General features: G+C 43.0%; 1 protein-coding gene across 1 annotated transcript in view; it reads right to left on the reverse strand.

Moving 5' to 3' along the window:
- Positions 1-17153, reverse strand: part of map3k1 (mitogen-activated protein kinase kinase kinase 1, E3 ubiquitin protein ligase) — a 110923-nt gene that overhangs the window by 50970 nt on the left and 42800 nt on the right. Inside the window, exons 2-3 of the mRNA XM_078218874.1 lie at positions 1581-1731; positions 226-447 (exon numbers count right to left, since the gene is read on the reverse strand). Coding sequence (XP_078075000.1) covers positions 226-447; positions 1581-1731 — 373 coding nt within the window. The remainder of the gene's footprint in view (positions 1-225; positions 448-1580; positions 1732-17153) is intronic.

Consider the following 17153-nt stretch of genomic DNA (forward strand, 5'->3'; position numbering starts at 1 on the left):
GGAGGTTTTGAGTCCTTGGCGTTAGAGGTGTTTGGAATCGGGCCTACATGCTATCCCTGGAGAGATATCAATGTGTTAAATGACAAATGAAAAGACCAATTCTGATGTACCATTATTTTTGGAAACTCAATCAATTTGTGGCAATTGATTTTAGCATTTAATATACAAATGTAGATTCTTCCAAAGTAATTGGAAAGGATAGAAATTCTTACTTCTTGCACTTACAGGAACTGGTGATACTCTTTTCCTTCTTACACCAGGAGATTCAGACTTTGTAGTAGTTTTTGACGAAGACGAAGATGATGTGGCCGATGAAGATGAACTGCCAGGGGAAGGACTACGTCTTCCTCGTTGCATTTGTGGTGAGGCATTTACATCAGTTTGACAGTCAGATGCTTGCTTGCCTAACTCAGCCCCATCTGCTTTCACTGGCATTGGTTTCACAACCTGCAAGGCAGATGGAGAAGGAATCATTGTTAATGCATTTCAAATTATTGCTATTGGGATTTCAAAATAATTTAATTAAATCTTGCTGTTTCTATCAAACATATATAGGCAATCTCACAACCTCTACCACCTCGAAAAAACAAGATTAATAGGCACATGGTAACATTACCTGCAAGTCTTTCCAAGTCACACAATTTCTTCACAGAGTAGGTGTGTACAGATTTAGGTGTATATACCACAAGGACTGCAGTTGTTCAAGAACACAGCTCACTACCACCTACTTAAGGGCAATTAGAGATGGGGAATAAAATCTGGCCTAGCCAGAGCCATCCACATTCCATAAGCACAACATTCAAATATTCAAAATTAATGTGACATTTTGACCATTCATTTCACAAAAGGAACTTTAATATTTCCATAAGGTTCCCAAGTGTATCATCATCAGCATTTTACAATCTTATCACAGTAATGAGTTGCTGTTTTACTGTTACACATGGGATTTTCTCCCAAACATTGTGACCCAGGTTTTATGTTCAACTCTGTCTGACCAAAGCTCATTTCCCTACTCTTCCGAGTTATCCCAGATCAAAGCCAACACTACTATAGTACTGGCAAACTCCATGAGCATCATTTATTTTTGCCAAATCAGACTAGCTCACGGTGATACTAAATCCTAGGATTGACCCCATTGATACCAGACCACAAATCTGTCCAAGTTAAATCTCACTGTCTTGTCAAAGCAGAGGTACATTCAGCTTTAAATTATCACTTAGTACCTTTAAGCACAAACTAGGTGGTGACTCTCCCTTTAAGGGCAACACAGCAAATTAATGGTCACCTGGCCTTGGGGGAACCAATTGGGATTTATGGGGAATCACCTTGGGAGTGGAGCCCTCTTAGGCAAGAGAAATGTAGGGAACATGCTGCAGCCATTGGCTGCTGAACAATTCTTAATAAATCCTTTTTCTAATCATTAACAAAATCTGTGAAAGTGCATCTTTACAGTAAATAAAACACAAGACATAAGCATATATTTGTCATTGAATGAAAAAGGTACAAACTTCAGAAATGAATCCTGCCTGAACCCGTGCTCCAAAATGTGTTACTTTTATATAATTCCTACTTATACTTACTACAGGTCCTCGCCGGTTTCTTCTTTCTAGCCACTCATGTTTCCAGGCTGGCATGCATGTCACCTTGAGCTTTTCCCTGATCATGCGCTCCTCTGGGCGGTCATCCATTTTTGGTAACCCCCTGAGGGTCTCCTTATTTTCAATGTCACGACTGAAGAAAAATAAAAAAAGATATGGAAAAATAAACAAAATCTATTCTCGGTTTTTAAAAATGACAGTCATGCTGCTTCATTAGTTCTGTTTTCCTTCACATAGCTGCAGTTTCTATCGTATCGTGATCCAACTTTCACAATAACAAATCATAGCAAATCTAAGGATTAGGACTGTAAACTAGCCTGCACGGTTCTACGATCGAAAAACATTTCAAATGCAAACAGACTAAAGTCTGTGGTTGCCAGAAGCCACAATCATTGGAATATTTGAATAAAAGTGCCTGAATGCAAAATTTCAACTGCAGCTGTACAAATTAATTCCATAACCATTTTAAATGCAAATAAACCAGTTGAATATGTACGGGAAAGTAGTACCAAGAAAAAAAAACTGCCGTATAAACAAAAAACGACCTGCGCATCAAATTCTTCAAACTACAAAATTATACTTGCTTACATGTACCCTCTTAGTCACTTCTGTTGCCTCGCGAAGGGAGATCAACACCCAATTGAGGGAACGCAGACCAAACACCAGTTACAGAATGTTCAGACAACAATCCAATGTTGTCATGCTGTAAACACGTTTGACCATTTGTTTGGGAGGGTGGAGATATAGTGTGGTGGTAAAGCCACTGGACGAGTAATTCAGAGGTCTAGACTAATGTACTGGGGATATGAGAGTTCAAATCCCACCATGGCAGCTGGTAGAATTTAAATTTAATTAATAAATTGATTATTGTAAAAACCCATGAATTTCCTTTAGAGAAGGAAATCTGCTGTCATTACCTGTAGGCCAGGACAACAGCAATGCGGTTGATTCTGAAATGGTCTAGCAAGCTATTTGGATCAAGTCAACTGAAGGGTGGGCAACAAATGCTAGCATTGTCAACACTGCCTAATTCCATGAAAAAATTAGAAGCCCCAGAAAATGTAATAAAAATAAATGCACATACAAATAAGCTAACATATATCAAAACAAGGCAGAGTTTGATTTCTGATCAGCATGGGAATCAAGAGTTATGGGGGCAGATAGGAAAGCAGACTTCCAGTCACAATCAGATCAGCTACAACTTAATCAAATGGCGGAACAAACTTCAGAGGCTAAAAGGCTTACTTCTGCACTTAATTTCTTACAGTAAAGCTAGCTTTGGTGGCGTGTTTGAACAATTTATACAACATGCTGAACGGAGCATGGAACCTTTCAGTCACAAAAAACCACAGATATGCATCAGATACAGAACAGCAGAATCGTTCATTTATCTCAAAAGCTCAGGGACACAGAAGCCAATCTTCATTGGGAACGTACACACCTACTGCAGCATCTTATGCTCAGGGTAAAGGCAAGAAGGGCACGTCATCCACCAGTTATACTAAACCAGCTAACTTTTTATAAGTTTGTCAGAAAAATGAATAATAAACCACCCAAATTTTTAGTATTGCAACATTGCTGAAATAAAAACGGTGAGTTTACAAATTTTATCCATGCCAAGATTCGCACAGTTTCATTTCTTGCCAAACACTGAAGTGCTATTTACAAAATCCTTAAACCAGATCTTAAGTATATCACATATCAATAATCTTGCTTACACTGACAGCAAAGACTTGGATCGCTTTTCTGACCAAGGTAGATTCAGGGCCTGCCTCCTCATCTACTTGTAGTAAAAAGATCACAATATTTTGTGGTAGTTCTTTGGACAGACACTTGTATATGACACAAATTTCATGGTCACTGGGTCACTTATTTAAGGCAGATGAGGAATGTACTTTTCTTCCAGGGGTTGAGTCATTGAAACTCTTCCTCAAATGACTGCAGCAGAAACTTTAAATATTTGTAAGGCAGAGATAGATAGATTCATGATAAGCAAGGGGGCAAAAGGTTATTGGGGGTAGGCAGGGATGTAGAGGCGAGGTTGCAATCAGAATGGCAGAGCAGGATTGAGGAGCAAAGTGGCCTACTCCTGCTCCTAATTTGTATGCACATACTTCCTACTCTCCAGCAGCAGGAAACCTTGGGCTGCCAAAAATAGCTGATTTTTGCGCAGTTGAAAAATTGTAATCCAGCTTCTGATGGGAGTAGCAGCCTATCAGCGATACAATTGCCGCAGGCCCCAACTAAAGCAGGAGGACTCTAGTCACGCCTCCTTTTGACATGGTCAGATTGGGAACGTCCATTGAGGTCTCGCTTTGAAACAGCAGTTTTAAAGTGAAGACAGAGATGAAAAGGATTCCCTGCTATTGTAAAGATATGTTGTACTTTTAGGGTTTTTTTGCCATTTCTTTAAAACAGTTAATCCTATTGTTATTGGCTCATTTAAAGCATATTTTGTAAGTTTATTTTTATGATTGAAGATGAGTGTTATGTAACATAGGTTTTATTATTTGTTTTAAATCGGTAAAGCTATTTAAATTTGCATTATTATATAACTTTACGTGTAACATGCTTATAAATGTCTGTATGTTTTAATTTAGAATACAGAAACTGAATGTAATTGGGGAGAAGGGAGGCCATAATTTCTCGGACCATGATTTGGATACCTTATTACCTGAGGTTGAGCAAAGGAGAGTTCACATTTTGGACCTTGGAAAATTTAAACCACCATGTGTTTATGAGTATTCTTCTGCCTTGTTTACTTCATTTATTATCTCATATTTAACTGTTGTTTTCTGATGGGTCAATAAAGCGTTTGTATAACTTCATATTTAAAAGTTCCGTTTAATTGTTTCAATGAAGCACAAGTCAGATTTTGTAAAGTTTAATGGAAAACATTTTTTGTTAATGTTATAAATACAAAATTTTGATACCATATCAACGTTCAACTAAACATTTTACTTTAGCAGCTGCACTATCACATTTTGTTTAATTGCCTCATCTTCTCAAATTTCTTGCAATAATATATTTTTTCTCTAACAATCAATAAAACATTTTTTAAAAAAAACTTTAACAACAGTTCTGTTGTCTCTGAAAACAAGTAGGGAAGGGGGCATAAGGGACCATTGTGAGGGGGAGGGGTAAGGTTTGGACATATTAATTGTTCATTTTACATGTAGTCTGACTCTTCTCTCATGATCTCTGTGCCTATGTTGAACCCTCAAAAGAGCTTCAGCGATTTCAGGAAGCCAAGCTAAAAGCATGATGTACCAGCAGAGGTGGTACGTGACTCCATCTCTTCAATCTGCACTGGATCCTGCAATACCTATAATTCACATCAGTTTACAGGAAACTTGTATATGTCATCTTAAGGAATACACTTTCTTAAAGCATTTGCACTTCCCACTGTAAATGCAGAACTCATTTCACCCTATATCTTAAGAGGCTTTTAAGGATCTTGGGATAAACACTGCTTAAAATACATAGCAAAATCCAAATGGACTTTAGCTGAAACTGATTACTGACATTGCAAATCCACTTTGTTTACTGGAATTAACAGTATGTCATGACAAAGCTGTAAAAAAAAAAAAAATTTTTTTAACCTTTCGCTTTCTGTGCATTACATATATCTTAAACATCTTTTGAATACATTTACAAAAAATCAATCCACCCAAAGAATAGGTCTACTTGCTGCAGCTGGAGCAGAAAAAAAAAGTTAAAATAAATAAGTGTAAACATTCACCCATCATCGGGACAAGGAAGCAAAGTTAGGGAGAGACTACTACTCCATATCGGCAGCTTTGAAAAGCAGAATTGGAGGTTTAAAGTTGGCATGCTTTCGGTGCGCGTGTCTGTGCATTGGGACTTCCCCATTGTCCTGGTGCACGTGTGGCGCACAATCCCAGTAAGCCGGGCCCTTTGGGCTGGAAGTTATCGGCCATGGAAAAGAGGTGGTCATGCTATGACAGTAAAAAAAGCCACTCGAGTACAGCTGATGCAAAGCGAGAAGCATCTGTAGCCTCATGTGTGGGATAGTTCTGGAGCAGGAGACACAACAGGGAAGAAAAAGATGGTGAAGAACAGGATCAGAGAAGAGGATGGAGGAATAAATGGAGGGACTGATAGATAAGTGGAGGAAAACTAAGGGGATGAGACATACATGAGGAAGAGCACAGTAATTGCACCTCAGTCTTCGAAATCCATGAGGGCTTGGAACGCCAACTGCCAGATGGCGCAGACCGCAGTGGATTCGATGAGAAATGGCGAGGGAGTGCAACCATTGAATTCTGCCCATTGGGGTTGGGCTACTTGCTTAGGACAGGAAACCTTTTGTTCTCTTTGCCACACGTTTCTCCAACTATGCCCATCACCAGCTATTGCATCTCATCAACTTCCAACAATTTGAATACTTGCTTTGGGAAAGGGCAGCAGACATCCAGCAAGGGAAGAAAAGTTAAAGTGAATTTATTAGTCACAAGTAAGGCTTACAGTAACACTGCAACGAAGTTACTGTGAAATTCCCCTAATCACCACACTCAGGCGCCTGTTCGGGTCAATGCACCTAACCAGCACACCTTTCAGACTGTGGGAGGAAACCAGAGCACCTAGAGGAAACCCACGCAGACATGGGGAGAACGTGCAAACTCCACACAGACAGCAACCTAAGCCGGGAATCGAACCCGGGTCCTTGGCGCTGTGAGGCAGCAGTGCTAACCACGGTGGAGGGGTAAGTGGTTGAAGTGGGGACAGAATGTGTGTTCACCTGTAGCATACTGATGGATGTGGATATGCAGCCTGATAGGGATTATGTTGAGCAGCTATTAGGACATTGCTGATTCAGTTTATCGCCTCCACTTCAGGTCACTCAGGAGTTATTGAGCTTCCTGTAGTCAAGAATTTTCCAACATTTGCCTTTTGATCATGTTCCTTGCATATTATTTTTGCACTTGGAACAGCTATTCAAATTAACACAACTCTAATGCTAGCGCAATGCTGTGAATGGTTAACGTTTAGTCTTATACCTTACTAGCAAGAGCTTAAATGGAATTAGTATAGATCGGAAATGGCTGTCCTGGTGGAGGGCAGGAAACTAAATCTGTACAGTATGCTTCAGTGGCCTGGGGAGGAATATAAATGTTTGTACCCATTAACAGGGAAGATGACAATCTGGCTGCCCTTGTTCTTCTAGGTGATAGTGGTATTGGGTTTCAAAAGGTGCTCTCTCAGGAGACTTGGTGAGTTCCTGAAGTGCAACATTGCTGCCACTGTACGTTGATGGTGAAGGGAGTGAATGTGTATGGGATGTCAGTGTCCTGGATAGTGTCAAACACCTTGCATTACGGCTGAAGTATTTGCAACAATCTTCAGCTATAACTTTTCCATGTGTTGTGCTCCCCCATCATTGAGGATGGGGGTATTTCAGAGGCTCCTTCCCAGTGAGTTTAGCTGTCTACCATTATTTATGACTGGATGTTGCAGAACTACAGAACTTGGATCTGATGCATTGGATGTGGAATCACTGTGCTCTGTCTATTGCTTGCTGCTTGGGACTACTTGCCTGCCAAACAGCATGCATCACCAAGTTGATACCTCATTTTTAAGTATGTCTGGTGCTGCTCCTGACATGCCCTCCTGCATTCTTCATTGAACCAGTGATCACCACCTGGTTTGGTGGTAATGGTATAGAGATGGGGATATATGATGGGCCATGAGGTTACAGATTGTGGTTGAGTACAAATCTGCTGCTGCTCACGACTCAGATGCCCAGTCTAGAATTGCTCCATCTGTTCAAAATCATCTTCTTAGGCATTAGAATGGAGTTGAGGATGACTTGGTTCCACATCAAGTTCTCAGGTGACCAATGCACGACCTCCAGTCAGTCACAGATGGGGCAGACCGTGGTTGGAAGAGAGGGTGGGTGGGGTGCCCAGGTTGCCACGTGCATCTTTCACTGTTACACTTGGTGATAAAACACTAGATGTTCAGCTCTTTGCCAGGTGTTTTTCCTCCACTTTGGATGGTCTTGGGCCAGAGATTCCCAGATGTTGATGGTAATGCTGCACTTTTGCCTTTGATGGTGTCTCTGGATCACTAGTCCAGTGACAATATCCCTACACACCATAATCTAATAATTATTAGCATTAAACAACCATCTCATAACTTTTCATAATTTTGAATACTTCTACCAGGTTTCCCTTTTCTCCTGCAGGGAACATTGCTCCCATTTTTCCAAATCTTTCATCATAACTATATTCTCTCAACTCTAATATCATGATGTGAAGATGCCGGCGTTGAACTGGGGTAGGCACAGTAAGAAGTCTCAACACCAGGTTAAAGTCCAACAGGTTTATTTGGTAGCATGAGCTTTGAGTGCTGCCCCTTCATCAGGTGAGTGGAGAGTTGGGTTCACAAACAGGGCATATATAGACACAGACTCAATTACAAGACAATGGTTGGAATGAGAGTCTTAAAAAGGTAATCAAGTCTTTACAGGTGCAGACAATGCGAGTGGAGAGAGGGTTAAGCACAGGCTAAAGGAGGTGTGAATTGTCTCAAGCCAAGACAGTTAGCAAAATTTTGCAACTTCGGGCAAATCATGGAGGTTACAGATAGTGTGACATGAACCCAAGATCCTGGTTGAGGCCGTCCTCATGCGTGCGGAACTTGGCTATCAGTTTCTGCTCAGCGATTCTGCTTTGTTGTGTGTCTTGAAGGCCACCTTGTTGAACGCTTACCTCCGGTACCACAGTAGAAAACAGTACCACTGCAAGGAAGTCCATTGCCAACTTGTCGGATTACACCCTTCAACCAGACAAAATCAAAGTTCTCAGCCAAGCCCCACCACCAAAATGGACGCCATCAGTCTCGCAGCGGACACAGAGGAATTCATCAGGTGAATGAGGCTCCAGGAGTTCTTCCACAAACCCCCAAGAAGCCAACAGCGAACCCAATGAGACAGCCAATCAACTGGAACAGCTGACAGAGATCCACAGTGCAGCAACCGAAGAGGAAAGAGTTGAATTGGACCCCTCCAGAAGGCCACTGCCCTCGACATGTATGCACAAGCTGTCAGGAGGTGCGTCAATGCCAGATTCATCAGCCGCACTCAAGACAGCCCTAAACTTCACCCAAGCACAACTCAACGCCATCCGCACTCTCAAGACCAACCGCAACATTATCAAACCAGCAAAGGAGGGGCTACTGTCATACTGAACAGAACGGATTACTGCAAAGAAGTGTACCGACAACTGAACAATGAGGAACACTACAGACGGTTGCCCGCAGGTCCAACCAAAGAACACTCCCATCAACTCAACAGACTGATCAAGATCTTTGATCCAGACTTTCAGAGCACCCTCTGTGCTCTCATCCCACATACTCCCCATGTTGGAGATCTCTGCTGCCTCCCGAAGATACACAAGGCCAACACACCCGGCCGTCCCATCATATCAGGCAATGGGACCCTGTGAGAGAACCTCTCCGGCTACGTCGAGGGCATCCTGAAACCCATCATACAAGGAACCCCCAGTTTCTGTCGCGACACTACGGACTTCTTACAGAAACTCAGCACCCATGGAGCAGTTGAACCAGGAACATGTCTCATCACAACGGACGTCTCAGCACTCTATACTAGCATCCCCCACGACAACAGCATTGCTGTAACAGCCTTAGTATTCAATGCTGACAACTGCAAATCGCCAAACAATTCTACAACTCATCCGCTTCACCCTGGACCACAATGTCTTCACCTTCAACAACCAGTTCTGCATCCAGATACATGAACAGCCATGGGGACCAAATTCGCACCACAATGGCCAACATCTTCATGCACAGGTTCAAACAAGACTTCTTCACCGCACAGGACCTTCAACCGATGCTATACACTAGATACATCAATGACATTTTCTTCCTTTGGACTCACGGTGAACAATCACTGAAACAACTACATGATGACATCAATAAGTTCCATCCCACCATCAGATTCACCATGGACTACTCTCCGGAATCGGTTGCATTTTTGGACACATGCATCTCCATCAAGGACAGTCACCTCAGCACTTCACTGTACCACAAGCCCAAGGATAGCCTCATGATGCTCCACTTCTCCAGCTTCCATCCTAAACACGTTAAAGGAGCCATCCCCTATGGACAAGCCCTCCAAAAACACAGGATCTGCTCAGATGAGGAGGATCGCAACAGACACCTACAGACGCTGTAAGACACCCTCATAAGAACAGGATATGGCACTTGACTCATCAATCGACAGTTCCAACGCGTCATAGCGAAAAACCGCATAGACTTCCTTAGAAGGCAAACACAGGACACGGCGGACAGAGTACCTTCGCCGCCCAGTACTTCCCCAGAGCGGAGAAACTACGACATCTTCTTCAGAGCCTTCAACACATCATCGATGAAGACGAACATCTCGCCAAGGCCATCCCCACTACTTGCTTTCAAACAACTGCGCAACCTCAAACAGACCATTGTTTGCAGCAAACTACCCAGCCTTCAGAACGGTGACCACAACACCACACAGCCCTGCCACAGCAACCTCTGCAAGACACACCGGATCATCAACACGGTTGCCATCATCTCATGTGAGAACACCATCCACCAGATACACACTCTTGCGACTCGGCCATCATTGTTTACCTGATACGCTGCAGGAAAGGATGTCCTGAGGCATGATACATTGGCGAGACGCTATGACAATGGATACCGCTCGACGATCACCAGGCAGGAGTGCTCCCTTCCTGTTGGGGAACACTTCAGCAGTCAAGGGCATTCAGCCTCTGATCTTCGGGTAAGCATTCTCCAAGGCGGCCTTCAAGACACATGACAACGCAGAATCACCGAGCAGAAACTGATAGCCAAGTTCCGTACGCATGAGGATGGCCTCAACCAGGATCTTGGGTTCATGCCACACTATCTGTAACCCCCACGACTTGCCTGGGCTTGCAAAATCTTACCAACTGTCCTGGCTTGAGACAATTCACACCTCTTTAGCCTGTGCTTAACCTTCTCTCCACTCGCATTGTCTGTACCTGTAAAAACTTGATTACCTGTTAAGACTCGCATTCCAACCATTATCTTGTAATTGAGTTTATGTCTATACATGCCCCGTTTGTGAACCCAACTTTCCACTCATCTAATGAAGGGGCAGCGCTCCGAAAACTTGCTACCAAATAAACCTGTTGGACTTTAACCTGGTGTTGAGAGACTTCTTACTCTGATACCACCCTTATCAGAAGTGAGGAGAAATGGCCAACATGGTTAAAAATACTGACAAAAACTTGAACTAAAAGGTGCTCCCATTTTGTAACAGGATGGGATGTGGTGAATTGGATTGGGAGCAGAATCAGACGATGTATAAATAATGGTTTAACACCAGCTGGACTGTACGCGTTTGTGCCTGTGTTGTATAATCCATGCAGTTATCATTCTAATGAATCCACGCAGTCATTTTTATGGCCTCAATCTCTTCAATAGTGGGGGCGCCCAAAATTTAACACTCTAAATGGAGAAAAACCTTTGAATAATTTTCACTGCAGTTTGTAAACTGAAACACATTTCTATTGTGCTGGGATTTGCAAGTACTTGTTCAAACACATTCAAAGCCCAAGATCTCAGATCACCGGAAAACTGTCCTGGAGTCAATTTAAAATCAGCCCTAGCTGAATTCTGCATCTGATAATTTGGAAAAAAGCGATGCACCTCATATGTAATTCAATCAGTCAGAATCTTATCCATCAAGTCAGGAAAGCTAAAATGTTAGATTTGCAATAAGTAAACAAGGGCACATTAGTTAATTGCACAGCTGGTTACTTAAAAAGCAGGACCTTTTGTGCAGCTAAGGAATTTGGAAAAAAAGCACTCCCAGCCTACACTGGCACATGACCAGTGATAAGCCATGGGGTGGATGCAGAGCATTGATTAGATTAAGGAGCTTCAGGGCAAATGTTCAGCTTTCAAATAATCATTCTCTATTTCCATTTTTAAAATTTTACATCCATATTTTCCCTTGCCATTTTTAATATTTACCCCACCAGGTCAAAGAATTTTCTCCTGGCAATGACCAACCTCCAGCACCTTTAGGCTTCACGGGCTAACTGGAATGAAAATGTAGTTTTTTAAAAAACTAGTCAGAACCTAGCTATAATCCCCTAGCGTGACAAAAGCTCTGTGTACCCACACATTTTTAACCATTATCAAAATAACATTTTGTATTCATACAGAAGTGTGTACATGGTTTCCAATACAACATAGCAACAATTACTTAATTGCCTCATTCAATAGCTCTTTGGTTATTAAAGTTCATTGAAACCAACTGCATCCACAAAACTTTCCAACTAGGAAAACTTCAGAAAATCTCCCACGATACGCTTACAATAAAGCAGAGGTTACACTGTTGCAAAGCTGGAGGCAGAGAGGTGGAGAGTGGGTGGTCAAAAAGAGAGGCAAGCATATCTACAGTGAAATAATTTGGAAATAAAGTTGCAGATCTCCCCCCCAGTGACTTTGAAGTAAATAAGTTTTTTGGATTGTTTCTTGGAAACAAGTTGTTTTCTTTACCCACTGCAAATAAATGAAAAAATAAACAGTTATAAAAATAAATCTTCATGTATTTCACATCTGTTTAGAGCCTAGTACTTAATACCAATAGATAAATGTATTTAAAACATTTTAATTTTAGGCTCATCATGCAGGAATCCTCGATCAATTATATGTAAACACAGCATTTCACAATTTAGTCACTCAATGGTGAGAAACAAAGAATCACAAAGAAGCATCAAAATTGGAGGCTACAGTTCCAGAATCATCCTGAAACGCAGATAACCCGCAGCTTCTTTTCTCTGTTGCTAACTGTCTTCCTAAACCCCTCTCACCTCCACCCTCATCTCTGAATGACAGGAGCCTAGATTTCTTTGTCACAAAGATAAAGAACATTCCATCAACCTGCTTGGCGTCTCCCCTCCATTTCCTAGCCTACCAGACCCAAAATCTTAACGTTCCCAATGCTGCAGCTCTGAACTAGCATTTTTGTGGTTCATCCATTATGCCATATCCTTGCACATTTTTAAAAAATTCATTTGTGGCATTGCTGGCTTAGCCAACATTTATCGCCCATCTCCAATTGCCCTCGAGAAGGTGGTGGTGAGCTGCCTGCTTGAATCACTGCAAGCCATGTGGTAGAAACACCCACAGTGCTGACAGGAAGGGAGTTCCAGGATTTTGACCTAGCCAGTAAACGAATGGTGATATAGTTCCAAGTCAGGACAGCACGTGGCTTGGAGGGGAACTTCCAGGTAGTGATGTCCCCAGGCATCTTTCTAGATTGAATATTTGGAAGGTGCTGTTGAAGGAGTCTTGGCGAGTTGCTGTACTGCATAGAATTTGTACATGGTGTACACTGCTGCCACTGTTTCAAAGGCTGAGGGGAGATCTTATAGAGACATACAAGATAATGAAGGGGCTAGACAGGGTAGAGAGATTCTTTCCACTTAGAAAGGAAACAAGAACTAGAGGACACAGCCTCAAAATAAGGGGGAGTCAGTTTAGGACAGAGTTGGAGGAACTTCTTCTCTCAGAGGGTAGTGAATCTCTGGAATTCTCTGCCCATTGAAGCAGTGGAGGCTACCTCGTTAAATATGTTTAAGTCACAGGTAGATAGATTTCTGATCAATAAAGGAATTAAGGGTTATGGGGAGCAGGCGGGTAAGTGAAACTAAACCACTATCAGATCAGCCATGATCTTATTGAATGGCGGGGCAAGCTCAAGGGGCTAGATGGCCTACTCCTGCTCCTATTTCTTATGCTCCTATGTTCTTATGCATCAGTGGTGATGGGAGCGAGTGCTGAAGCTAACTGATGGGCTGCCAATCAAGCAGGTTGTTTTGACCTGGATGGTGTCAATTTTGTGTTAGAACATAGAACATTACAGCGCAGAACAGGCCCTTCGGCCCACAATGTTGCACCGACCAGTTAAAAAAAAAAACTGTGACCCTCCAACCTAAACCAATTTCTTTTCGTCCATGAACCTATCTACGGATCTCTTAAACGCCCCCAAACTAGGCGCATTTACTACTGATGCTGGCAGGGCATTCCAATCCCTCACCACCCTCTGGGTAAAGAACCTACCCCTGACATCGGTTCTATAACTACCCCCCCTCAATTTAAAGCCATGCCCCCTTGTGCTGGATTTCTCCATCAGAGGAAAAAGGCTATCACTATCCACCCTATCTAAACCTCTAATCATCTTATATGTTTCAATAAGATCCCCTCTTAGCCGCCGCCTTTCCAGCGAAAACAATCCCAAATCCCTCAGCCTCTCCTCATAGGATCTCCCCTCCATACCAGGCAACATCCTGGTAAACCTCCTCTGCACCCTCTCCAAAGCCTCCACATCCTTCCTGTAATGTGGGGACCAGAACTGCACACAGTACTCCAAGTGCGGCCGCACCAGAGTTGTGTACAGTTGCAACATAACGCTACGACTCCTAAATTCAATCCCCCTACCAATAAACGCCAAGACACCATATGCCTTCTTAACAACCTTATCTACTTGATTCCCAACTTTCAGGGATCTATGCACACATACACCTAGATCCCTCTGCTCCTCCACACTATTCAAAGTCCTCCCGTTAGCCCTATACTCAACACATCTGTTATTCCTACCAAAGTGAATTACCTCACACTTCTCCGCATTAAACTCCATCCGCCACCTCTCGGCCCAACTTTGCAACCTGTCTAAGTCTTCCTGCAAACTACGACACCCTTCCTCACTGTCTACCACACCACCGACTTTGGTGTCATCAGCAAATTTGCTAATCCACCCAACTATACCCTCATCCAGATCATTAATAAATATTACAAACAGCAGTGGCCCCAAAACAGATCCCTGAGGTACACCACTTGTAACCGCACTCCATGATGAATATTTACTATCAACCACCACCCTCTGTTTCCTATCCGCTAGCCAATTCCTGATCCAATTTCCTAGATCACCCCCAATCCCATACATCTGCATTTTCTGCAGAAGCCTACCATGGTGAACCTTATCAAACGCCTTACTAAAATCCATATATACCACGTCCACTGCCTTGCCCCCATCCACCTCCTTGGTCACTTTCTCAAAAAACTCAATAAGGTTAGTAAGGCACGACCTACCTGCCACAAAACCATGCTGACTATCACCTATCAATTCATTACTCTCCAAATAACTATAAATCCTATCCCTTATAATTTTTTCCAACATCTTGCCGACAACAGAAGTGAGACTCACCGGTCTATAATTCCCGGGGAAGTCTCTGTTCCCCTTCTTAAACAATGGGACAACATTCGCTAACCTCCAATCTTCTGGTACTATACCAGAGGCCAACGACGACCTGAAGATCAGAGCCAGAGGCTCTGCAATCACTTCTCTTGCCTCCCAGAGAATCCTTGGATAAATCCCATCCGGACCAGGGGATTTATCTATTTTCAGACCCTCCAGAATATCCTGCACATCCTCCTTATCAACTGTAATACTGTCTATTCTACTCCCTTGCAACCCAGTGTCCTCCTCAGCTATATTCATGTCCCCTTGCGTGAACACCGAAGAGAAATATTGGTTCAATGCTTCACCAATCTCCTCCGGTTCCACACATAACTTCCCTCTGCCATCTATAACTGGCCCTAAACTTGCCCTAACCAACCTTCTGTTCTTGACATACCTATAGAACGCCTTAGGATTCTCTTTAACCCTATCCGCCAAAGTCTTCTCATGTCCCCTTTTAGCCCTTCTAAGCTCGCTCTTCAACTCCCTCTTAGCCAATCTAAAGCTTTCTAGTGCACTACCCGAGTGCTCACGTCTCATCCGAACATAAGCCTCCTTTTTCTTTTTAACCAACAAAGAAACTTTTTTGGTGCACCACGGTTCCCTAGCCCTACCAATTCCTCCTTGCCTGACAGGGACATACCTATCACAGACTCGCAGTAGCTGCTCCTTGAAAAAACTCCACATGTCGGACGTTCCCAGTCCCTGTAATCTCCTAGTCCAACCTATGTTTCCTAATTCTCTCCTAATAGCCTCATAATTACCCTTCCCCCAGCTAAAACCACTGGCCCGAGGTTCATGCCTATCCCTTTCCATCACTAAGGTGAACGTAACCGAATTGTGGTCACTATCACCAAAATGCACACCAACTTCCAAGTCTAGCACCTGGTCTGGCTCATTTCCCAGCACCAGATCCATGTTGTTGGGGCTGCACTCACCCAGGCAAGACGACAGTATTCCATCACATTCCTGACTTCCCCCCTTCATATGGTGGACAGGAGAGAGGGGAGTAACTCACCAAGAAGCTGGTCCAGTTTAGTCAGTGGTAACTCCCAGGTTGATAGTGGGGCATTCAGCGATGGTAATGCCATAAATGTGTCGTGGGAAAATGGTTGGATTGTCTCTTGTTGGAGATGGTCATTGCCTGGCACTTGTGGTGTGAAACATCCTTGCCATTGTCAGCCCAAGCCTGGATGTTGCCCAGGTCTAGCTGGATTTGGATATAGACTGCTTCGGTATCTGGGTAGTTGCACGTGGTGCTGAACATTGTAGAGTCAATGAAAATCCCCACTTCCAACCTTATGATGGAAGGAAGGTAATTCATGAAACAACTGAAGACAGTTGGGCCTACAACACTACACCAGCAATGTCCTGAGATGGAGATGATTTACCTCCAACAACCACCTTTCCTTTATTCTAGGTATGATTCCAACCAGTGGGTCTGTCTGCTGGTGGGACAGGATATACCATGTTATCTGTAGGTTATGATTCGTTAAGTATAGAAACATAGACGATAGGAGGCGGCCACGTGGCCCTTTGAGCCAGCTCCACCATTCATTATGATGATGGCTGATTGCCCAACTCAATAGCCTAATCCTGCTTTCTCCCCATAAACTTTGATCCCATTCACCCCAAGTGCTATATCTAGCCGCCTCTTTAATACATTCAATGTTTTGGCATCAACTACTTCCTGTGGTAATGAATTCCACAGGCTCACCACTCTTTGGGTGAAAAGATGTCTCCTCATCTCTGTCTTATGATTATCAGGCTGTTGCTCAATCTGCTGGACATCTCTCCCAATTTTGATACAAGTCCCCAGATGTTAGCAAGGGTGACTTTTCAGGGTCAACAGGACTCCGTGTGCCACTATTGTTTCCTGTGCCTAGGTGGATGTTGGAGGTGTGTTCTGTATCATTCCTTTGAGACGTTATAGCAGTTTGAAACAACTAGGTAACTGCCTACGCCATTTCGGATACTGACTGATCTGCTGTCATAGAGTCAGAGGTTTACAGCATGGAAACAGGCCCTTCGGCCCAACTTGTCCATGCTACCTTTTTTTTTAAACCCCTCAGCTAATCTGTTGTGTTTCCATCATTTTCTAACTTCCATTATCCACATTTAATGTGCTTTCATTTAAAGAGCTTGGCTGATTTATAACCTGCTCAATCCCTTGTATTACATCACCAGATTGAAAGACTGTGTCAATTTCAGTCAAGGTCATGTCTCCAAGCAATCGTGAA

This window comes from Mustelus asterias, chromosome 1 (assembly GCF_964213995.1).
Source record: "Mustelus asterias chromosome 1, sMusAst1.hap1.1, whole genome shotgun sequence".
In the NCBI taxonomy this organism is placed as follows: domain Eukaryota; kingdom Metazoa; phylum Chordata; class Chondrichthyes; order Carcharhiniformes; family Triakidae; genus Mustelus; species Mustelus asterias.